The sequence below is a fragment of the Chenopodium album genome, chromosome 16 (genome assembly GCF_948465745.1).
Source record: "Chenopodium album chromosome 16, dcCheAlbu1.1, whole genome shotgun sequence".
Taxonomy (NCBI): domain Eukaryota; kingdom Viridiplantae; phylum Streptophyta; class Magnoliopsida; order Caryophyllales; family Amaranthaceae; genus Chenopodium; species Chenopodium album.
Genome location: NC_137849.1, coordinates 30138951 through 30163827, shown reverse-complemented (window position 1 = coordinate 30163827; position 24877 = coordinate 30138951). Strand labels below are relative to the sequence as shown.

Genomic DNA, 24877 nt, shown 5'->3' with positions numbered 1-24877 from the left:
TTTTAGTCAATCCATTTGGTGCTAGACTGTACCTTGAATTTTCTGTCATTTGGAAATATACACAAACTTTCCAATTTTTGGCTTATATTATTAGGATTGGCAAGAGACCTGAGCTTCTGCAGTAATTAATACTTTGAATAGTTAATTTGTAGGATGCAATCGTAATAATAGTGATCAAATTTTGTCTGTAACTATTTTAGCAACTGTTTTACCGTTCTCAGGACAAATTAGTATTTTTGTTAAAATTTCCGTTCTTAAGCATGATCATCCGAACTTGCCATGGGTCTCCAGAATCAGGTACCTCACACAGCGAAGCAAGATACAACTCCTTTTCAACAGTATAGCAGGCAGGATCAGCATAAGGCTGAAAACCAGGAATAGGAAAGTTGTCACCTTCCCCAACCTGTTGTCCGAGGCCTTTACTTTGTGGTGCACTTTGCAACCACTTTCTTTGTTTACAACATCAGCATTTACAACCTCTGGGAAGCAATTAAGGCAAACTTGTTTTATAAGTACCTATGCCTTATGTGCTTCATAGCAATGTATAGCGTTTCATGGCAAAGGACAAATCCTCTCTGAAGCACAGGAGGAAAGATCGATATCATAGGGTGATACCATCTAAACAATTGAAATATATAGATTGAATGTAAAATGTTCAATAAAATATCATGTATCACATGCATATGAGAGTAAGGACTATCGTGCAATTGTGCCCAACCAAAGTTAGCAGCTACATTAATGAAATGCTCACGTCGTAGTAGCACATTATAATCATACACACTCATCCAAACACCGAGAAACCTGAATTGATGCAAGCGTAAAAATCCTTGTGTTAACAAAATTGAAAAACAGAAGAAAATGATCAGTTTTGTACGCAAGAGAGTATGTCCTATTGTCCTGTGTCATGTAAAAGCAGCGTATTACTCAGAGACTACAAGATTAATGAAGTATATATAAACTCTCTTTTCATATCCTACTAAAAATCTGAGCTGACAAATCCCAAATGCAAATAATATAATACAGTAGCTAATAATAACTCTTATCATTTAAGACATAGAACTTGCACATACAAAATTCCAAATGCGAATAATACTGTAGCTAGTGCATTGCATGCCAATGGAAAAATTGCTTAGGTTCGTAGAATTCTCCTTTTTACAACAAAAACTCTCCAGTGAAATTATCATGCTAGCAGCCATAACTTAAGCTTAATTGTCAGGAGAGGAAAATTGCACAATAAACCAGTGGCGGATCTAGAAATTTCAAAATGGGGGTGCAAAATTAGATGTTGATTGATATTATTAATGTTTTCATAATGTGAATGTTTTTACTTGCTAGTTCTTATTATATCTACATACATCCTCGCTCCGTTCCTTTTGTAATAATAATATATTGATACGAATTAAAAAAAAAGCCTCAAATCACTATATTTTCATTTACGTATAAATCACAATTTGTGGTTATAAAAGATTGTATGAATAGTGTCATAAGTTCAAACATATCAATATTTATGTTATATCATATAATTTATGTTATATATATATATATATATATATATATATATATATATATATATATATATATATATATATATATATATATATATATATATATATATATATATATATAACATATATATATATTTCAGAAATACTTGCATGGACCTGGTCCACAATAATATTATTGTGGGCCCGAGGTTTATACACACGCAACTGACATTATATTGAATATAGTGACCCTTATTTTTAACATAATTTAGACAAAGTAGGCTGACGCTTTACTGACCAAGAAACGAGGTTGTCCCCAAGAAAACAACAATAACCCGATGTGGAACGGCGGGTGTCGGGACAACCTCCCCGGTCAGCGTCAGTATAAGTAATCAAGCGAGTAGGAGCAGAAGGATATAAATGTAAACCATGATCAATAGTACCCTGAATATAACGCAGAATGCGTTTTAACGCATCAAAATGCGGCTTCCTGGGATCATGCATGAATAAGCACACCTGTTGTACCGCATAAGCAATATCCGGACGAGTAAACGTAAGATACTGAAGTGCACCTGCAAGACTGCGATACAAAGTAGGATCCCGGAATGGAGAACCCGAATTGGCACTAAGTTTAGACTTAGTGTCGACTGGAGTGGCGGCAGGTTTACAGGAACTCATACCTGCACGCTCCAAAATTTCCTGTGCATACTTCTGCTGAGACAATAACATATAGTTGGGTGTGCGAGTAACTACAATCCCTAAAAAGTAACTCAATGGTCCTAGGTCAGACATAGGAAATTCCATCTGTAAACTAGAAATAATTTCCGTGCGCAACCTGTCAGAAGAAGTGACTAGAATAATATCATCAACATAAAGCAATAAATATGCCAAGTCATTCCCTTGCCGAAAAGTGAAAAGAGAAGTGTCACTCTTAGCAATGACGAACCCCAACTTGATCAAAAAATTCGCAAATCGTTGATACCAAGCCCGGGGGGCTTGTTTCAAACCATATAGAGCCTTGCGAAGACGACATACATAGTCAGGTTTACTCCGATCATAAAAACCAGGAGGTTGATGCATATAAACTGTTTCCTGTAAGTCACAATGCAGAAAAGCATTTTTAACATCTAACTGATGAATGGACCACTTTTTAGCCATGGCTAAACTGAGTACTGTGCGAATAGTTGCCGGTTTAACAACCGGACTGAATGTCTCATCACAATCAACGTCAACTTCCTGCGACCTGCCATCACATACAAGACGAGATTTGTGCCTTTCAAGGTCACCATTAGACTTGTATTTATGCTTAAAAAGCCACATGCAATTTACCACATTCACCCCCATAGGTCTAGGTACCAAATCCCAAGTTCCCGTTTTAATTAAAGCACTATATTCATCAATCATTGCGGCATTCCAATTATGGTCTTGCAAAGCTTGTTTGTGATTTTTTGGTAATGGGGATTTATGCTCAATGGTCAAATGGGCATATTTTGGATTTGGTTTAGAAATGCCATGGCGAGATCTCGTCTGCATTTGAGGTGAGGAAAGAAGGTTGGGTCTAAAAAGCATGGCAGATTGGCGATTTGAAGTGGATGGAGGTGGGCTAGAAGTGTTGTGATGTGAGTGGGCCGAGAAAGGGGAAGTAAGCCCAGAAGAAGGGGGGGTTCGGCCTTGGGCCGCTGGTGATCCAGCGTCGGCTGGACGTGGGCTGCCACTGTCTGGCTGGCCCGCTGGATTTCCAGCGCCCGCTGGGCCTGGGCCACCAGCGTCTGGTTGGGCCGCTGGAAATCCAACGCCTAATGGACGTGGGCTTGTGGCTGGTGATCCGTGAGGTGAGGGGTGAGCTTGAGGATTGGGCCTGGGCTGCTGCTGAAGCATGAAATGGGTTAGGAGAGGAGACCGATCATCAAACCCCAAAAAATCATAGTCCTTAAGTTGAAATTTCTCCAAGTTTTTAAAGGGAAAGGAAGACTCATCGAAGGTGACATGTCGAGATATGATGATTTTCCGGGTTGTAAGATCTAGACATTTATAACCCCGATGGTTGGAAGGGTACCCTAAGAAAACACAAGGAGTGGACCTAGGAGCAAGTTTATGTGGAGCAGTTGCGGAAAGATTAGGAAAACAAAGACAACCAAAAACCCGCAAATGGTCATATGATGGGTTTTTACGAAACAAAGCTTGAGCCGGGGTCATGTGTTTTAGAGATTTAGTTGGCAAAATATTAAGAAGATAAATGGCCGTCTCTAGAGCATGTGACCAATAAGAAGGGGGCAAGGAAGCATGGAATAATAGAGTTCGTTTGACATTATTGATGGTTCTAATCATCCGTTCGGCTTTCCCATTTTGAGATGAAGTGTGTGGGCAAGAAAATCTAAAAACCAGTCCATTGTCAAGGCAAAATTTTTTGAAGGGGTCATTGTCAAATTCGCGACCATGGTCACTTTGAAAGCATTTAACAGGACGTTCAAATTGTGTTTGCACATATTGTCGAAAATGTAAGAAAGATTGGAAGGCTTGAGATTTATAAGCAAGAGGGATAGCCCAAATATAATGTGTGAAATCATCAAGTAGAACCAAATAATATTTATGACCATTAATACTCCGAATTGGAGAGGTCCACAAATCAGCATGAATAATGTCAAAAGCAGAAACAGTATTATTGTTTGAATCATAAAACGGAAGTCTAACATGTTTTCCTATTTGACAAGAATTGCAAAATGAGGGGTCGTGCTCCTTAGTACAAGAAATAAAATTATTGCTCCTAAGAAACTGTAAAGATGAAGGCCCGGGATGTCCTAGACGATCATGCCACGGGTTGACAGCAGTGAGAGATGTGGCTAGACATGTGCTTGGAATATGGGTTGTGACTGGATAGAGCTCCCCGGCACTATTGCATCTCGTTATTACCCTCCCCGTACGAAGATCCTTCACAGAAAAACCATTAGGGTCAAATTCAATAGACACCGAATTATCAGAGGTAAATTTTCGCACAGAAATTAAATTTTTGATAATTTGTGGTGCAAGTAGAACATTATTAAGCCTAAGGTTATTATTTGGAAGGGAAGTATGACCATAACCAGTAATTGGAATGCGATGCCCATTGCCGACTAAAATATGATTATTAGTGCTTAAATTAAAAAGGGGAAGAAGAGTACCGGGATTGTTTGTCATGTGAGATGTTGCACCCGAATCCATGTACCATCCATTTTCCGGAGTTGATAGACTCATTGATGAATACGCACTGCCTAGCTCGGTTGGATTCATCGGTGGGCCATATGAGGTAGGCCCCATAGAGTAGGCCTGTTGAGGTGGCCTACTAAGAATTGGCCTAGGATGGAATTGGCCCGCTGTTGGAAACGGGGCAGGAGGCACGGCCCAAGATTGTTGTTGCTGCCAAGCCTGCTGAGAAGTGGGCCACTGCTGCTGCTGGGCCCATTGGGGCTGCCCAATAGGATTGGGCTGAGAGGAGTGCCATTGTTGCTGCTGTTGTTGTGCGTTTTGTTGTTGCGGGTTGGGTGAAGCTCCACGACCCCCTGCCTTACCACGGCCTTTACCACAGCCCTTGGCGCCGCCGCGACCTTTCCCGGAGGTTCCGCCGCCCTTGCCGACGGTGGATTGCTGCGGCTGCTGCTGTACAAGGTCGGCCTGCTGTCCCGGTTGCTGTTGGGCAACGAAAGAAGAAGCTGGTGGAGCAGAGTCGGAATTCCGACGGGTTTCCTCCAATAAAAGCCGAGACCTTGCTGTGTTGAACGACGGTAGAGGTTCAGATTGTGCTATCATCGTGGCCACTGTATCGAAATCAGTTTTGTTCAATCCCGCAACCAAACGAAGAACCAATTTTTGATCACTAACGGGTTGATCGACGTTGGATAATTGATCATCGATGCTTTTCAATTGTTGACAGAACGCAACAACATTGGCGAAGTTATCAAGATGAAGAGTATTAAATTGATTCTCGAGGTATACCGCCCTTGTACTCTTGTTATCTTGAAAAATATCCTTAATACGGTCCCAAATTTGTTGAGCAGTAGCTTTCCTAGACAACACAGTGTTGAGAAGATCAACAGAAATCGTTCCATAAATCCAGTGTTTAACTATCGCATCTAAACGAGTCCAAAAGGCATCGGAGATGTCAGTGGGTTTCGGAGTTTTGGGATCAATGTGGTCAAGAACGTTGTATGCACAAGCATGGTTCTCAAATAATTCAACCCAAGTGAAATAATGGACGTTAGTGTAGTCTAGTGTAATCGGGATCGCAGTTTTGATATTATTGACCGCGAGGGCCGGGTGAAATTCATTCACTGGTGGTTTTGGCGGTGGAGGAGGGGGGATTTCGCCATCTTGAGACATAGTTGCAAGCTAATGTCAAGAAAACAGTGATGAAGGATGGACGGCAGTAAGAAGTAGCGGAAGCAAGAAGAAAGAAAAAAATATTAAACCTAGGATCGTAACCTAAAGCTGTGATACCAAGTTAGATTTCGGGAAAACTCCTCAAATTGGAGTGTGTACCATTGATCACTTTATATAATGTTACAAGGCGATTCCTAATCACACTAGGAATCTAATAAGATAATTATACAAAAATATATACAAATATATCCGACAAATATTATCTAGAAAATAATATCTATCAATAACCTTATTTTTAACATATTAACCTTTAATAAAAGTTGTATGACGTGTAATACTATTGTGAACTTAAAGTACGACGTTATGACCCTAATTTTAATATAGTGACCTTTATTATTTATATTGACCTTATAAAATATTTCATTAAAAAAATTAACCTCTTATAGCCTATATATTACCAAAATGACTTTTATTTTCAACATAGTGACCTTCATTTTATTATAGTGACTTTTTTTTTATTAATAAAATAACCATAGTTTCTCTAATGTTAGTGGTCCACAATAAATTAGTGTGAAACAGATCCATTTAAGAATTTGTGTATATATATATATAGATTTTTGTAGAAATTTCGAAAGCTATGTTAATTTTAATTCAATAAGAATAATATAAGTTCAACAAGATGAAAATAGCAGGGCCTAAATATTTAGAATGTATTTTTATTGCTTGGTTTTGTCGTTTAGAAGATCATGTTATGAAAATGGGAGAGCAAAATCTATTAGAATACAAATTACATATTATACTTTACCCATGAATTTCATTTTATTTTTGCAAAATGGGGATGCAAGTGCTCCCCTTGGAAGCCAAATGCATCCGCCAGTGCAATAAATCGATGACGTCTTGGCCTAGTGGCAAAGACTGATGACCTGTGTACAATGGTTCGAATCCCCTCGCCTATATGTAAGTTGTCATGACATAGTGGCTCATAAAAAACACTAAGTAGCACAATTAGGCTCTGTTTTATGTCATCATTAGTTTGTTTGCTATCGTTGCCAATTAGAACTTAAACTTATTTGGTATTGAATGAATATTTTGTTAATTGTTATCTACAGAATAATAAAGTACGATGTAACGTTTATCTTTTCAAGACTTGTGACAAGTGAATCATTAATTTGTTACATTACTGTTTTTGTTACAAAGTTACAAGCATTTAAACTTATGTTTTAGAATTATTTTTTAAGTTTGTTTTTGCAACTTGATGCACTAGTAGGGATCTTGTAATTCGTTTGTTGATTGTCAATCTTTCACCAAGTTGTTATAACTTAATGGAGAAAAGTGAAGAGAAAAAGAAATACTCAAAATCACCAAATTATACACGGCATTATAAATTGAAAATACAAAAAAAAAAAAAAAAAAAAAAAAAAAAAAAAAAAAAAAAAAAAAAAAAAAAAAGCCATTTTGATTCATGTAAATTGAAAATACAATGTGTTTGGGTCAAGTAATTTGGGTTAAATTGATTCGGTCATTTCAGGTGTCGAGTTATTTTGCTTTGGGTCATTTCAAGTATAAGGTAATTTTAGAATGCGATTGATTCATCTGATTTTTACTTATCTAAACTTATCTGATCTTATCTGATCTTATCTGAACTTATTAGAACTTATTTTAGTTATAAATTAAAACCCTGATTAATTCTTATCATAACTTATTTGAACTTATTTTTCCTAAACTTATCTTTTCTGAACTTATTTACCCTGAAGTTAGTTATCCTAGAATAAGTAAAAATAAGGTGAACATAACAGCGTCTCAAGGCAAAGGACAAATCGGGTTCAAGTCACATTTTTCGGGTAAAAATCGGGTTGGGTCACTTCGGTATCGAGTCAGGTCAATTTAGATTTTAGGTCAACTCCTAGTCAATTCACATCGGGTACCCGAGGATCAAGATCGGGTCAACTCTACTTCGAGTTGGGTATATTTCGGGATTCAAGTCTTTTTTTCAGGTCATGGGTCAGATCACTCGGGTCAAGTCATTGGATACAAGTCAAGATTGTCAAGTCTAGTCAACGTGCTCTTTGATGCAGGTAAACTTCATCCCAGCACTAAATTAGATCAAGCTCGTCCTCAAACCACAACTAAAGGTAAAGACTCAAATTAATTGACGACGTTGCTAATCTCTATAAAGAATTAAAGAGCAGCAGCCTGCATATGTCACTGCTGCTGTCAGAAGTGTACTACAGATCTAGAGCTCCTCACACAATCCACTTGATTTCATTAACCTTAATTACTTTGTTTTGATGATCTGCTGAGGTCGTGGATGAGGTGTACTAGCATCATACAGAGTAGTATCTCTCAATTAATGAAACTTAATAACAATAATTAACTCCATTTTTAGAGCCACCATTCAATTATTTCTTTTTTCTATCATATTTTTATGTAGCATGTGGCCCCACCATTACACCCACTAATCAACTCACCTCTAAAGATTTGGCGCCATAATCCTTACAAATTTTAGAAATTTTTTATGATTCATCAGATGTTTTTGAGTAAAGAACAACATAGAAAATTAAGAAAAATGGCTTCAGATTCCGCAACCATCCCTCTCCTGACCCCTTATCAAATGGGTAACTTCCAACTTTCTCATAGGTGAGCTTAAATTATTATTATTTATTATTATTTTTTTTTTCAGTTAATCTTTGGATAAACTTTGTTTATTCCCTGACATTCTGGTAAATAAATCAATAACTTTATCCAGTCATAATTACTGTAGAACCCCTTTTTATTGAAAAAGTTGTTGATTTATTTTAAAAAAATGTTATGTGATAAACAAATTTTGTGTATCTTAGAGATTAGCTTGTATTTACCCGCACAGTTTTTCAATACTTATTTTAAGTGAATCTCTCAAATTTTCAATTAGGATTAATGGAAAAAAAAAAAACGAAGGACTAATATTTATCAATGTTTGTCAATACTAGGTTAGGACTAATATTAATCTGAACAATACTAGTTTGATATTGTTCATATACATATGGGTGGAATTAGTAGTATAAATTTGATGTAATGTAGAAGTAGGAGTACTATTTTTTTGCTAATGGAAGAGAATATGGATTAATCGGAATTACTTGAATCTATTTAAGGCAATAATTATTGTTGGTAGTAATCAATCCATCCATCTTGGGTGGACCCGGTCCACAATAAATTTATTGTGGACCCAAAGTCTCATGTGCTCAAACTACCAAATAGAAGACGCTGAAAATCTTCCAGCCCAGCCCACTAACCCTTAAACCCGTAAAACCCCAAACAACTATTAGCTCCTTCCTCAAGCATCGACGCCATTAACGAACAATTCATCATCAGAGCTCGAATTTTTCTCTCTCTCCTTTTAATCAATTCTAGGGTTTATAATTTCTCCATAATCAATTAATTTCTCCAAAAATCATGGCAAATTCTTCTATACATTCAATTGAAATTGATCTAAATCGAAATATACAGGACACTATAGAAAATTTTGATATCAACGTAATCAATTTCGATCTGAACGATGAAGCTCAAATAGAAAGCTACTACGAAAGTAAGAATTATAAAAATTACTGATCATCTATTTGATTTTGATCAAACTGTGCAAATTAATTTATTGATCATTGTTTGATTTGTCAAATATAGAAAACTTGTATCATCATCCCATTCAATTCGGACCTGAACAAGAAGATGAAGCTGTTGAAGATGTAAAACAAGCTATTATTGAAGCTGAGGATGAGACTGGTCAACATGTAATACAAGTTCAAGGTATTAGAATTATGCGATATATATGTAAATTATGCAATTGTTTTTAGAATTTGATAATGTGAATTAAGCGATTATGCAATTGCAATTTCATAATATTGAATAGGATTTATATGTGAATTATTCATGCAACACTTGTTTGGCACTTTAAATGTAAGTTAGACGTTTTATAAAATGACAAGTATAATCACTTTACTTATGATATAGTCACTTTAAATGTAATATAATCAATTTTATAAAATTTCTGCAACATAATAATCTTATATTTGGTATACGGTATAATAATCATTTCAATAAACCATTTATGTGATATAATCCTATCTTATACTCTATAATCTTCTTTTTCACATTACAATCATGTGTAATGCAAGGAAGGGAAGGGGGTTGTGTGATGCATGTAGGCAGGGGAGGGGGTACGGTTGTGAGAGTTTGATTGATTCGTATGTGGTGATTTAGTGTATTATGTACTAAAATGATATGATTCTCTTACTTGCACTACTGCACTGGGCATTATCTTATGGTGCTGTAACATTTTCAATGGCCTCTTGTTTTTGATGAATATTAAAATAGATGGTACTCTTCAGTTCAACTTGAACAAAGGGGGTGTTTGGAGGGGGGAGATATAGAATATATACTTATATTTTAAAAAGCGTTCCTAAAATAGAATATGTTCCACGTGTCATCCTTTTTAAGTTCGACATGTCAGCAATATGCACCACATGTCACTATAAACATGACATGTCACTTTCACATGTATTAGGTTTGCATCTAAAAAATGCTTATAACAAGACTTGAACTCAAGACCAACAAGTTTTAAGTTAAGAGTCTTAGCATCTTAGCCATTCATTATTTGTGTTTTTTTATCCAACAAAATTATAGTTAACTTAGATAAGTTAATTTGTCTCTTATTATACTATTTGTTTCCATTATGTAATGATTGAGTTTGACAACTAAAAAATATTTATAGCAAGACTTAAACTCGAAACCAACAAGTCTTACTATCTAAACAGTCGAATTTGATTAGCAAATTAAACAAGTACAAACTAGCAATCTGGGGCATCGCCCAGGCCACACACTAGTTTAATCATTAATCAGGCGCAACCCACAAATAGCATCATATTGTCAAAAATCAGTTGAGATAGTGCAGACTTAGGCCCTGTTTAGTTCGCCTTATATTTGCTTATCTGATCTGGTCTGGTCTGATCTGATCTGAATGTCAAATTTGACCAAACTTTGACTTTAAATAAACGATAATCTATATGAAAAAAATATAACAAGTGGGGTCTTGTTAGATTCGTGTACTTTATTAATATGTGATTTTCATAATTTTTTTCATCACGAAATTAAAGATATTTAGCGATAAAAAACTGCACATAAAATGATAATATGATCTGAACTTATTTTTTCTGATCTGATCTGATCTGAACTTATTTAATCTGATTTGATCTGATCTGAACTTATTTTTTTTGAAATAAGTAAAATTAAGGTGAACTAAACAAGGCCTTAGTTTGTCCTTATGTGTATGTGATACAATCATTTTTTATGAATCATAATCGGATTATGGTAATTATAATAACCTTTTATGAGCTTATCCATTTTTATGCAGTATTATCATAATAAAATCGTAAGAGTGACATTTTTTTTTTATGTACAATCAGAATCTCATACATCACAAGCAATCAATGAAGACATTGGTGGTTGTTTATTTGGTGAAACTAGCTTAGAGAAACTTTGAAGGAAATATATGAGCTATATTGTCAACATGTTCACATAGAGTCATAGATATAATCTAATTTTTGACGATATAGTCTGATTCATAATAATATAATCTGATTAATCATAATATAATCTGATTTATAATGATATAATCAATTTTATCTTGGCTATTATATTTTCACTTGCAGGCAATACAATTTAGTGTTGAAGAGCCATAAAATAGCAAAAGTAAGAAATTTTCTTGAAGAAAATTTCAAAAAGACAAACATTATTGTTGACAAAATAATCAAGGAAGATGAACAAAGAAGAGCAGCCGAAGAAGCAAAAGCAAATGAAAGGCAAAAGCAACAACACAACAAACAAAAGCAACAACAACTGATGGAAGTCATCAAGCATTGTCATCATTAGGAATGACTATATTGGATCCCGATAGAGCAATTACCAAAGGTAAAGATAACAAGAGAATCAAGGGGCATTATTATTTATACAAAAAGCCAACAAAAAAAGGGAAAAAAAATACATAAAGAATTTGGTTCTACAACTCCAAAAGTTCATTTGTTTTAGTATTTTTGGTTTATTAACTTTTCTATGTCATATACAACATAATCAGTTTTGATTTGGCATAATTAGTTTGTACTTGGCATAATCAATTTTGTATTGGTATAATTAGTTTTGACTTGGTAATCCATTTTGATTGGGTATAATCCATTTTGATTGGGTATAATCATTTTTAATTTCGTATTATCTTATTTAATTTTACTTTGTAAACTCCTCTCTATTTTTTTTGTTTTTCTTATAATCAGATTTCAATTGATGTAGTGACCGAAATAGGAGTCTATATTTCATACAAACTTGACCATAGAACAGATCTTCTCATGCAAAAGTAAATCAACTATATCTGTGAGCCATGTACTTAATTATGTAACCCAAAAGAGGAGGAAGTTGTGTATCTGTTAGCTTTTCATCTCATATACTCATATTTGGTATATTCATAATCATATTTAATATAATCATATATAAGTTGTTAAACACTAGAATAATATCATGCACTTGATTCATTGATTTATATAGATGTCATAACATTGTTAGACATTGTTAGACATTACACGTGTAAATGTCATTACATACCAAAAATATTAATCCATATTATCTACTTTTAGAACTCTACAACTATTTCTACTTCTTAGCTGCTACAATTTTTTGTTTTTTGGCTTAGGGTTTCTTCATATCTTCTTTTCAGGCCTTTTTTCTTCTGTTCTCTTCAATTGTCTGCAAAGTCCTTTACCTTTTATCTACAAAATTTTCAATCATTTTTTTTCAATCTTTTTAAATCCTCGAGGTGATATTCAACAACAACTCCCTCTTCATGATCAACCATTGAGCATTAAATTCCTGGAAAAAAAAGTAACATATAAGTTGTAAAACATGACTATATCACAAGAAATATCATTATATTAGATAAAACATGAGTATAACAAAAAAGGTGTAAAACATGACTATATCACAAGAAATATCATTATACTAAATAAAACATGATTATATCACAAAAATCATGTTAATAATGGTAAAACATTATTATATCACAAGAAATATCATTATATTAGAAAAAACATGACTATAATCATATAATCATATTTATATTGATATAGTCACTTTTATTAGTTAAACCTAAAATTTGACACCGCCTATAAATAATGTTATCACTTTCTAAAATAGCAGTCAATTTTGTCACAACATCATCAGCTATATGGCTAATGGCTACATGGTTGTAGCATGCAGCAAGGAGACTGTAACCTGCGTGTTTACTCATTTTAGAAATAACCAAGAGCATTCTCCTTTTCTCCTTTGCACAGAAAATAGCATTTCAAATGCAACTATACTTTGAGAACTTGGGCTAACTGCTAGAAACTGGCAAGTTACTCAGGCTTTAAGTAAAGCTGGAGCATGTTAACCTGAATCACTACACTCCACATAGATTCTCATGCCAAAATTAGGCAATATCCTGATTTATAATTTACATGAATTATCCTTCTAAATGCTAGAAAGTTAACACTTAATCAAATACTCTAATTAACCATACTATGCTCCTAAAATGAAAGATAGATGTAACAATCACTCCATACATCACTCAATCAAGAGCACCCACTTGGGAACCTCAAGTAGACCATTAGTACCAATTTGACACTTCAGATTAAACCATGGAGTCAGAGACCTCTGTAACCAATGCTTTACCTCAAGGCCACATAATAAGAACACAAGCAAATTAATCAATGCATCACATGAATCATAATCAGTTAAATATGATATAATCACTTTTTATATCTTATAATCATATTTAATTTGATATAGTCACTTTTTATTTTGATTTGATAAATTAACCAATGCATCACATAAATCATAAGAAGTTAATCATTTGATATGATATAATCAGTTTTTATTTTATATAATCGTATTCATTTGCTTGACATTTTTAACCATCTAAAAGATTGTAAGTAGCTTTATAATCAGTTTTTATTTTTTATAATCATCTAAAACATTGTAAGTAGCTTTATAATTTTTTCACGCAAATCAAGCTATAATGAGGAGTAAGAATGCTAAGCTTATAAAATCATCGATCAAAAACTCCAGCAATTGTTTTCTTATTTTGCACGCATAAGCATACATTCTGCAATTTCTAAAGTTTTTCGACTAAAATCAATAGACAAGACAAACAATGAAATCAAAATCCTACACTAAAACTATGAACAATTCAGGAGAGAGAACCAAAACTAAAAAAAAAAAAAATACAGTAGAATTAAGCTAATAAAAACTAAACCCTAAAAATCAAATCAAATACTAAAATAACTCTTGAAAATGAAATTTAAACACTAAAATTGAAAATCTAAAGTTAGGGCTTGTTTGGCATTTTTTTTGTTTTCAGTTTTCTGTTTTTTTTAAAACAAAAAACCAAAAACAGAAAACAAGAAAAAGATGTTTCCACTTTTCTGTTGTCAGTTTTCAAATTTATCATGATTTTGATAAGTTTGTCTAATTTTTGTTTTATTATATGACATATATCATATGAGTTTGAAATCCAAAAAACCAAAAAACAGAAAACCACAGCGATGCCAAACGAACCCCAAAAAGACTTGCATGGACCTTGTACACAATAATATTATTGTAGACCCGAGATTTATATACACGCAACTGACATTATATTAAACATAGTGACCCTTATTTTTAATATAGTAACCTTATTTTTAACATAGTAACCTTTATTAAAACTTGTATAACGTTTAATGTTATTGTGAACTTGAATACGTCGTTATGAGTCTAATTTTAACATAGTGATCTTTTTTATTCATATTGACCAATATATAAAATATTTCATTAAAAAATTAACCTCTTATAGCTTATATAGTACTAAAATGAATTTTATTTCAACATAGTGACCTTATTTTTATTATAGTGACTTTTTTTTTATTAATAAAACAATTATAATTTCTCTAATATTAGTGGTCCACAATAAATTAGTGTGAACCAAGTTCATTTAAGAATTAAATTAAACTGAATCGGACGATTTACACAAAAAATTGAACTTATTAATTGAAAACCTAATTAAATACCTTTGCAAGGCCGTCCAACTAATAATCGTAATCCTCTTCGTTTACTCCTATTTGATGATGAAATTCCATGTCTCACTTTCACCATTGTTGATTTTGATGAATTTCCTTCTCTCGCCTTCACCATTGTTAAAGTGTAATAAAGAGAACATGGAGGAGAGAGAAAAAAAAGAGAGAGAGAAACTAATCAGTCATAAGGAGAGAGGAAATTAGAAGGAAGCTTCCAAAAAAAATTATGTGATAAGTCGCGAGATTTTACTCGGTTTACAGCAATATTAATGTGGACCGGGTTTATTTTAGTCTTTGTAGTAATCATATAGCACTATGCTTATTAACTCTGGATTACATCAGTACTCATTGAAATGAAAACAGATTTTTGAGCAAATCTATTCAACATAGTTCGCTAGAGTTGCAAGATGGAATCATTAGGATCTTAAAATCATTAGAGTGGCTAATATATATGCCAAGTAGAAAGAGGGGAGGTAGTGTGCCGTCTATATTATTAGTCGCGTGTGTGCTCTTCAAAACAAGTATATATACATGGTCTTTGCTATTTACTCATCGATCATTGTATATTTGTATCATTGTATGGTTGGAGATCTTATTCTACCAGTGGTCTTATTCTGTGTCGTCTATGGTTGGAGATCTTATTCTACCAGTGGTATGATCTTATTCTGTGTTATCTGGTTGGAGATCTTATTCTACAAGTATACATGGTCTTTGACATACTCGTTAATTTCTGTGTCGTCTAGATCTTATTGTACCTGTGGTAGTTTGATCTTGTGTCAGCACTTAATTTCTCTAATAAGAATGTGATCAAGGCTTGGGCGGCAGTCTATGAAACTGTCTGATGACTGGTCTATTTTTGTTGATCTTGAGAGATAAAATTTTTTTTTTTGGTGGAATGATCTTGGTTGATATGACTTTATTAAGATAACATTAAAGTACTTTCTTAATGAGTGTGGGTCAACTCTCATCATAGATTTGGTCTCAAATGGGTTGGCTAATACTGAAGTATGTTATGTCATGTATGATGTAAGATTTTTCAGACTTAAATGTGACAATTAAGTTAATCGTTGATATTTTTTATTAACAGGGTTTGTTTTAGCTCCATTGACTCGACAAAGATCGTATGGAAATGTTCCTCAACCACATGCAATTTTATATTACTCCCAAAGGACTTCAAGTGGAGGTTTGCTCATTTCTGAAGCAACTGGCATTTCTGACACAGTTCAAGGGTATGTCCGAGGCAGATAGCTTTGTTCAATAACAAGAAATTCTTCCCTAAGCTTCAAACCTCTTTGATTGTGCAGGTACACAGATACGCCTGGTATATGGACAAAAGAGCAAGTTGAAGCATGGAAACCAATTGTTGATGCTGTGCATGCCAAAGGCGGTACATTTTTCTGTCAAATTTGGCATGTGGGGCGCGTTTCTAATGAAGGTCAATAACCTGAATCCTACTCTTTTTTTATCATCTCAAGTTGCTAAACTTAAAACATTAGGCATATAAATGGATATGGTGGTATTAGAAAGAAAGATTTAAAGGCATTTCCATTAGTTTCAACAGTTAGGTTGAATTTACAATAACTCTCTTATATAAGGTGGTTTTGTTTTAATATTTCACTTATTTTCTTCATCGAAAATTAAAGGGATACTTACTTACTCTTTTAATGACTTATGTAGCTTGGTTTCAATCGAGTATTTATTGAATACTCAAGTTTGCTTGTTTATTGAATACTCTTTTAATATTCTCTTGATTTTTCTTAGCTTTCTAAACCTCAAGTTTGCTTGTTCCAAGGTTACCAGCCAAATGGCCAAGCTCCAATCTCTTGCACAGATAAGCGTTTAACAACAGTTGAAGCTGAAGAATATTCAACCCCAAGACGATTAACAACAGATGAGATACCTTTAGTTGTGAATTATTTCAGACTTGCTGCTAGGATTGCCATAAAAGCTGGTAAGTTTTCGCTTAACCTGAGAATAACTTCGAGTGTGTGTTCAAATCATGCCAAAATGTCAGCATTTAATCATCATCTTAACCATGAAATTCCTTGTTACAATCTTTATTACTTTTATTTGTATCTTTATATGTCTATCTTTCCTTGAGTGATGACAAAATGCTTACAAAACCAGACAAATTTAATTAAGTTTCATTCTTGTAAAAGGTATGTTTGTATGTTTTTTGTGTTTCATGATTACTTAATATAACTAAAACTAATCTTTTTTAGGCTTTGATGGTATTGAAATCCATGGTGCTAATGGATATCTTGTTGACCAATTTATGAAAGACCAAATAAATGACCGAACAGACCATTATGGTGGATCTATAGAAAATCGTTGTAGATTTGCTCTAGAAGTAGTTGAAGCAGTAGTGAAGGAGATTGGTGCAGGCAGGGTTGGGTTTCGAATGTCTCCCTTTGCTGATTACTTGGAATCAGGAGACACAAATCCCGAAGCTTTGGGACTATATATGGCCAAAGCCCTGAACAAGTTTGGAATCCTTTATTGCCATGTAATCGAACCTAGGATGATTACTGATGGCGAGATAAAGGAGTGTCCACATAGTTTACTGCCTATGAGGAAGGCTTTCAATGGTACTTTCATTGCCGCTGGTGGTTATAAGAAGGATGATGGAAATAAGGCCGTGATGAAGGGTTACACTGATCTTGTAGCTTATGGTCATTTGTTTCTAGCTAATCCTCATTTGCCCAAAAGACTTGAACTTGATGCGCCTCTGAATAAGTCTAACAGAGATACGTTTTACATTTCTGATCCTGTTGTTTTATATACTGACTATCCATTCCTTGAAGTTGCAGTGTAGTCCAGACACTGAAATTTACAGCTATGTTATTCCTGGTCAATTTCAGCTTAATTTGGGTTCAAATAAGTATCTCATAGATATATTTTTATATGTCTGATCCTGTTGTTTGTACTATTGTTAGGTTCAAATAGAGCCATAAAGTATATGATATGAAGTAAATGTGATTTTTCTGCAAGAGCGCAGCATCATGTTGATTATATTCTAATGATATATCAACATGTGCATCTTTCATATATAGATATCGACTATAATTGTAGTAAATCTCTCTTATTATTCAGTTTTTTATTGCTGTATTGTGGTACTGATACATTATTTACTATATGTCGTTTGTGTTCATGTTAGTAAAAAGTTTGCGAGTTAAAAGTAAATAAGTTGTGTACTGCGTATGTTGTTAATTGATTAGTATGCCCATTGGTGCATTGGATGTGAGTTTTGTGTCCATGCCAGCTTGTTACTGCATACAAACCATGGATCTAGTTTGTAAATCTGTTTGGCTTTGTAGGATCGTTGCTCTTTTTATTGGTTGGATTTATAGACTTAGTGTGACTGACTTCTATTAACTAGTGTGTTATGAATGGAATTTTAAGAATTTCTTATATTGGAACTCTGCTGATTTCAATATCAGATACAGGGAAAGAATACTTTCGACATCCAATGAGTTAAGAAACTTGTGTTTCTGGATGATGGATAAGCATATATTTTTGGCAAGCCATTTTATTTTTTCAGATGAACTTGATAGTAATTTAGAGGCGTACTAAGCTCAGACTAACTTAGTGTTACCCAACAAACTTTCCCATTTTTGGCTCAATTTATTAGGATTGGCAAAGAGGCCTGAACTTCTGCAGTAATTCATACTTAGAATAATTCGTTTGTAGGATGCAATCATAATAATAGTTTTACAGGAATATTTAAGGATTAGAGTTTCTCTAGCAGCATTTGTGTTTTCTGTCTCAGATAAGCAGCAGCTTAGCTAATGTAAACGAAAGGATATTCAGAGCAATAGGCACAACAATTAGAACAGAAGTTGAAAATTTTAGTAACAAATGAGCTCCAAAATCATTAAAAGACTGCTCTTTTAATAGCTGAACCAACTCTTATTAAGCTGCAAGAACACAACATACACCACTTTGTTTATTTCTGTACATTCCTTACATAACATGTGTAAACCTACAAATAGAAAGGGAAAAAAAAACAACATTACATAGAATTGAGTAGTTGCAAGTGTGCAGATTCATTGAAGATTGAAGAGAATTCTCTGACAATCATTTTTACTTTTCTTCGGGAAGCAGAACATCAAAATCGCTTACAGTCCATTCTGCAGTCTCTCTTTTGTTACTAACATATATTTCAACACCTACGTTGATGGATGACCATATGCGCTTGGCTGGTGCTGTTCCTGGATCCTGCAGTATTACATGCTCGTTAGAGATGGTTAGTAAGTATAAGCTTAAATGCTATACACTTTGACAGCAGGTGAATTTGTTCATATAAAGCATAATCAGGTGGAACGTGGAAGGTCTTGGCATAAAATGGAGCACGAGTTAAAAAACATGAAAAGCGACTTTGAGAAAAGCAGTTAGCAATTTAAGTAGATACCGGCAGCCGTAACCTAAATAATTTATATCAATAATATTAACAAAGAGAGTTTCAAAAGTCGGAAATGAAGCTCTTAAATGTCTTCAAACAGATAAGAACATGCAACAATGGAGAAGTGGATGACTAATCATAAGGGTTATACCGTTGCTAGTGGCTATAAGTGGTTAACCCAGCAACATGGGAAAATTGAGTGGTGTGATTGGTTGTTGAAAAGGTTATATAATCCTAAGAATCACTTCTGGATGATGTGGAGGAGGGTGAGAGTTCGATCAAACTGGGAGTTATAAGCTGCTTGCCCCTTGTGCAATAATGGTGAGGAGACTGTAGATCATTTATCATAGGACTCTCAGTATAGTAGAATGCTCGCTCTGCCCTTCAAAAATGAGTGAAGCATCAGGATATTCCTAAGTCTATTGAGGACTGTAACAGAATGTTGTTGGCTATTAACGGTCGTTTTCAGAGACAAGTTTTGCAGAGCTGTTACGCTGGTTTGCTATATAATATCTGGATTCAGAGAAACAAAGTTGCCTAGGATAAATGCTTGAGGAAGTTTGATGCTGTTATCAGGTCTGTTCTCTGACTTATATCAGAGAATTTCTTTTGTGATGCCTGTTAAAACTAGCAGAACCAATCAGAGGTGGTTTAGAGAGCTTATCTGTAGCTAGGGGTCAGCTGGTTCTACTGGTTATGTGTGTTTTGATTTTTGTATAGATGTTTTGTATAGGGCTGTTATTATTTCCTAAGATGTTTTTGAATTGTTTGATTCATTAATAATAATACTATTACCTTTTTTTTACTACCTCCGTTTCATATTATTTGCAACGATTAGATGTTTTTCCTCTCTATTTTATATCAAATTGTTGCAAATAATATAAAATGAAGGTAGTAAAAAAAAAAAGGTTGCAAGTAAGTACCCTGACTACCTTAACTTTTCCCTAGTAAATGATGGTGTCAGATTTTAAGAAATGAATCCCCCTCCCCCCCCCCCCCCCCCCCCACCCCACCCTTTCTCTCAGAAGAGGTGAACATCACAGAACCAAACAGAGACTTCAGATTATTTTTTAAGATAACTGAGATAAGAAGTGATAACCTGGTAGAACTGTAGAAGTACAACCGATTTGAAAGAGCCCCAACATCAAGCTCCCAGCTTCTTGAATCCCCAATCCAACCATCTCCTTGATTTTCAGGATATCCATGGACAGCCCACTCAGGGTGAGGTAGAAGTTGTAAGATTTCTTGCGACTGTGGATTGCTATATGGATCGCAGATATCAACTGGTTTCTCAGCAAATTTAGCATTTCCTGGGCCGCAATAAAGATGGTATGCTGAATATGGGAATCGAGATGAATCATTCCTGTGGATGACCTCTCCTGTAACACTAAGATGATATGGTGGGCATGAAACAAGGTTATCTGCTCGACACCAGCTAGTAGTTTCAGGGTTAATGATCATTTCAGAATATCTGGTTACATCAGTCAAGACATCACCATCACATGGAAGTCCATTATTTTTCCAGCAACCTCCAATGTCACTGAGATAGAATTGACTGTTAGGGCCACCACCTTGTTTGATGTCAAGCGTCAATTTTGTTTTAAAGTTAGGAGATTCTGGCAGCTTTAAGAAAATAAAATCTATTAGTATTGCAAGCTGACATTTTAGAAGCAAGGAAGGCATAATTAGTGATTAATATACCTTTCTAAGCATTCCTCTACCCACATAATGATAGCCTCCATTGAACCCTCTGGTTGAGTCTGCTCTCAAGTACAACATAAGCCAAGGGTACTTGGAAGATGTTGATAATTTGTTTGAGATAATCCAACTTCCGCTGGTCAAATTCTTTTTCCAGGAAACAGAGAAAAATGATTTGTTGCCCACACGTTCACTGAAATCTGCATCAAGATCATAGGAACCATAAAATCCTCCACTTAGTGATGCTTCATGCTGCTTGCTGAAAACAGTTTTTGATTGATTATGATAAACAAGAGGCTGGTTCATGCATCCTTTCCCAAAGCATGGAAACTTTCTGTCAGTAACTATTTTAGCAACTTTTTTGCCGTTCTCAGGACAAAGTGTAGTATTTTTGTCAAAATTTCCGTTCTTAAGCATGATCATCCAAAATTGCCATGGGTCTCCAGAATCAGGTACTTCACACAGCGAAGCAAGAAACAACTCCTTTTCAACAGCATAGCGGTCAGGATCAGCATAAGGCTGAAAACCAGGAATAGGAAAGTTGTCACCTGCCCTCAACTTGTTGTCCGAGGGCTTTACTTTGTGATGCACTTTGCAAACACTTTCTTTGTTTACGATGTCAGCATTTACAACCTCTGGGAAGCAATGAAGGCAAATATGGTTTTATAAGTACCTAGGCCCTAAAAAATGAAGATGACAAAAACAGACCCATATTCTGATATATACTTTATAACAATGCACAACATTTCATGGCAAAGAATAAATCCTCTGTGAAGCATAAGAGAAAAGATCAATAACCTAGGGTGATACCATCTAAAAAATTAAAAGGTATAGTTCGTCGAATATAAAATGTTCAATAAGATATCATGTATCACATGTATACGAGGCTAAGGGCTATCATGCCCAACCAAAGTTAGCAGCTACATTAATGAAATGTTCACACCGTATTAGCAAGTTACAAGTTATACACACTTGTTCAAACACCGAGAAATCTGAGTTGATGCAAGCATAGAAATTCTTGAGTAAACAAAATGGAAAAATAGAAGAAAATAATCCATACCAAGTTTTATATGCAAGAGATTATGTCCTGAGTCATGTAAAGGCAGCGTATTACTCAGACTATAAGATTAATGGAAGTAGAAAGAAATTCTCTTTTCATATCCTAATGAAAATCTAAGCTGAAAAATGCCTCATCAAACATGGAACACGCGCATACTGTATCCCAAATGCAAATAATACAGTTGCTGATGCATGCCAATGTAGTATTCTCCTTTTGCAAGAAAAAAAAAGAAAAAAAATGTATGCAATCATCAAGTCCTTCTCTTTTTTATCATATCACTAAAAGACAATTCTGCAGTCAATACCAAGGAGCTATCATGCTATCAGAACCTTGAGCTTAACCGTTGTTGAGTTTTTTTTTTTTTTTTTTTAAAAAAATATCAATAATACATGGAGATAAGATAGCATCTGAGAGGGAAATTGCTTTAAAATTCTCTTAAACAGCTAGAAATGCGACTTCTTCACATAATTGATTTTCCCTAAACTTCATAACAACCTTAACTCATGAAACATGCTATATTTTAGGTAGTGTCTCTTTAACATGTTCTTTGTATATTTTGTCATTCAAATGTCACATAAAGTGTTGTCCCTAAGCCAAATCGGTCTCTCCCATTTGAGGTACACCACACAATGGTACGCTGAACAGGTACAAGGACACAATTCACTGCCAAACAATAAATTTTCAGACTGTTGGAAGAAACAGATGGGCTTTGAGATAGGCCTCACGTTCACTCCTTTATCTAATCCAAGTCCAACATATATTTAGCTACAAGGCTCATCTTCAACTCAACATAATGTTGATTTAATAACTATAAGTCAACATTTAATTAGCAGAGTTGTAATGTAATTTCATTGCATAGCTATCTAAATAATGATCCTAAGGCACTACATTTCATTTAATTCACAAAATTATAAACACAATTATGTAATATATCAACGTAGTCTTTTAACACGAATTCATGGGAGAGATTAGTGAATTAGGTAACACTAAGCCAAACTAAATTTTCCCTAAAAATTGCTAAACTAAATTTTATAGAAAATTTTACAGTAGTCGTTTGAAATACAAGTAGCATAATGTTTTAATGATTATATAGATCATAATTGATATATTTTTTCCAAGTAATTAATTATATTACTTTATTAATGCTATTAAATAGTACTCCGTATTATCAACATTTTTTCTGATTTATCAAATTTTTTATTTCATTTATGTAATTTTTATTTTTATTATATTATTTCTCAAAAAATATTTATTTTACGTTGGATTAAAATTTTCAAAATCTATATATACATTGTAGATATTATAAGACTAATTTTGTGGCCATATTATAACGCGAAAAAAATGAACCGATCATATTATATATCATTAAAATAATATGGTAGTCATTTTCAAATGATCGCTCCTTTTAAAGTATTCAAAGTTTGTGTCCCCTTAGAGTTTTTATTAACAATCATATAAGAGCACAATAAACCAATGACGTCTTGGCCTAGTGGCAAAGACAACCTATGTACAATGGTTCGAAACTTCGAACCCCTTCTTATTTACAAATGTACAAATGTACAATGTCATGACATAGTGGCTCATAAAAACACTAAATAGCACAATAAGCGTTCTATACCATACCAAACTACTCATAACAAAGATTTAGTCCAATAACTCAACAATTGCATAATCAATATTCAAAAACTTGTACAAAATGAAATTTAAATTAATAATAGAGGGAATTAAATTAATTAATACCATGAATAATGGGACATTGCAAATCAGCACAATCAGCAAGTCTAGGGCTACCCATATGAGGAGCTTCAAACCCCACTTCATTGCAGAAATTCCAAGCTTCAAAGCCAATTCTGGTATTTGGGTTCTTCATTCCTGGGTCTCCAATGGCTGAAATATAATTTTTTGAGGCATTTGCTGGAATTTTCCATAGATTGAGTAGCAATGGTAACAATAGCAGTAGCTGAAGAGGAGAGAGAAAAGGCATGGTTGATGGGTTAAAGAAATTCTTATTATTTTTAGAAGTTAATACTTGAAGGGAGTAAGAGTAAGTGAGAGAGACTGCACTGTTTACTTTATAAGGCAAGCAAATGATTTTAGGTTCTTTGTCAATTTCAAGTTTGAAAGGGAAGAATGAGTGTTGTAAAATTGTTGATGTTATTTTACAAACTTCTTGTTGGGTGAAAGTGAGACTTCCTTGTCCTTCAAAATAATATATTGCATCCGGAAAGAATATTATACATATTTTAAAGAATATGGGCGAAAAAAAAAATTAACTAGTTGTAGACATCTGATACCTGATTGTGTCTCCCCAAAAACCAAACCCAGTGATGAATATCTTTCACGTCATTTGATTATCGAACAAGGTGAAAATGTGAAAGGTCTTATGATGCGGTCGTTTTAATAAAAATACTTCTCTCTGTTTTCGAACATATTTCTTTTCGTACTCTATTTATGGAAAATATCCAGTCCATTTTAGTTTGGTCCATGATAAGGATCCAATAATAGTGTAGTTGGGTTGGGCTCAAAAAGAGCTTTCCAACGATATATTATAAACCCAATTCCGATGAATAATGTGGAAGTTATGACCAAAATACTAAATTGGGCCTAAAATGGTTTTATACGGCCCAATGATCAAGTAGAGGGCCCATTAATTAATATTCCCAAAATCATTAGGATTAATTTTAATCATTTAGAATAATCTATCTAGAAGGTTATTTTTAATTCTAGTGGAATTAGGATTAATAATTATATCTCTTAGGAAAATAAAGAATTTTATTTG

General features: G+C 34.1%; 3 protein-coding genes across 3 annotated transcripts; 1 reads left to right on the top strand and 2 right to left on the bottom strand.

Moving 5' to 3' along the window:
• Positions 1 to 217: 217 nt before the first annotated feature.
• On the bottom strand, positions 218 to 5837 carry LOC145584059 (uncharacterized). The gene is made up of 5 exons (XM_081640997.1): positions 3867 to 5837; positions 1783 to 2576; positions 678 to 801; positions 517 to 575; positions 218 to 434 (listed from the first exon to the last, which is right to left on the bottom strand). The coding sequence occupies exons 1-5, from the start codon at positions 5835 to 5837 to the stop codon at positions 218 to 220; spliced, it is 3165 nt and encodes a 1054-aa protein (XP_081497123.1).
• Positions 5838 to 8403: 2566 nt separating this feature from the next.
• LOC145586354 (putative 12-oxophytodienoate reductase 11) lies at positions 8404 to 17805 on the top strand. Its single transcript, XM_081643163.1, has 5 exons — positions 8404 to 8473; positions 16026 to 16167; positions 16243 to 16373; positions 16731 to 16889; positions 17161 to 17805. Exons 1-5 carry the CDS (start codon positions 8404 to 8406, stop codon positions 17751 to 17753), a joined length of 1095 nt encoding a protein of 364 aa, XP_081499289.1. The 3' UTR covers positions 17754 to 17805.
• Positions 17806 to 18901: 1096 nt separating this feature from the next.
• LOC145584058 (uncharacterized) lies at positions 18902 to 24187 on the bottom strand. The gene is made up of 5 exons (XM_081640996.1): positions 23839 to 24187; positions 21042 to 21673; positions 20349 to 20963; positions 19026 to 19156; positions 18902 to 18920 (listed from the first exon to the last, which is right to left on the bottom strand). Exons 1-5 carry the CDS (start codon positions 24080 to 24082, stop codon positions 18902 to 18904), a joined length of 1641 nt encoding a protein of 546 aa, XP_081497122.1. The 5' UTR covers positions 24083 to 24187.
• Between the last annotated feature and the right edge of the window lie 690 nt (positions 24188 to 24877).

Coding starts and splice junctions, on each gene's coding strand:
- LOC145584058 (XM_081640996.1), bottom strand. CDS start 24,082: ATGCCTTTTCTCTCTCCTCTTCAGCTACTGCTATTGTTACCATTGCTA. Junction 20,964..21,041: donor GTAGAGGAATGCTTAGAAAG/GTATATTAATCA, acceptor ATTTTCTTAAAG/CTGCCAGAATCTCCTAACTT. Junction 19,157..20,348: donor CTTCTGAGAGAAAGGGTGGG/GTGGGGGGGGGG, acceptor GTAATACTGCAG/GATCCAGGAACAGCACCAGC.
- LOC145584059 (XM_081640997.1), bottom strand. CDS start 5,837: ATGTCTCAAGATGGCGAAATCCCCCCTCCTCCACCGCCAAAACCACCA. Junction 576..677: donor GTCCTTACTCTCATATGCAT/GTGATACATGAT, acceptor CCTGTGCTTCAG/AGAGGATTTGTCCTTTGCCA. Junction 435..516: donor ATGAAGCACATAAGGCATAG/GTACTTATAAAA, acceptor GTGGTTGCAAAG/TGCACCACAAAGTAAAGGCC.
- LOC145586354 (XM_081643163.1), top strand. CDS start 8,404: ATGGCTTCAGATTCCGCAACCATCCCTCTCCTGACCCCTTATCAAATG. Junction 8,474..16,025: donor TAACTTCCAACTTTCTCATA/GGTGAGCTTAAA, acceptor TTTTATTAACAG/GGTTTGTTTTAGCTCCATTG. Junction 16,890..17,160: donor TAGGATTGCCATAAAAGCTG/GTAAGTTTTCGC, acceptor AATCTTTTTTAG/GCTTTGATGGTATTGAAATC.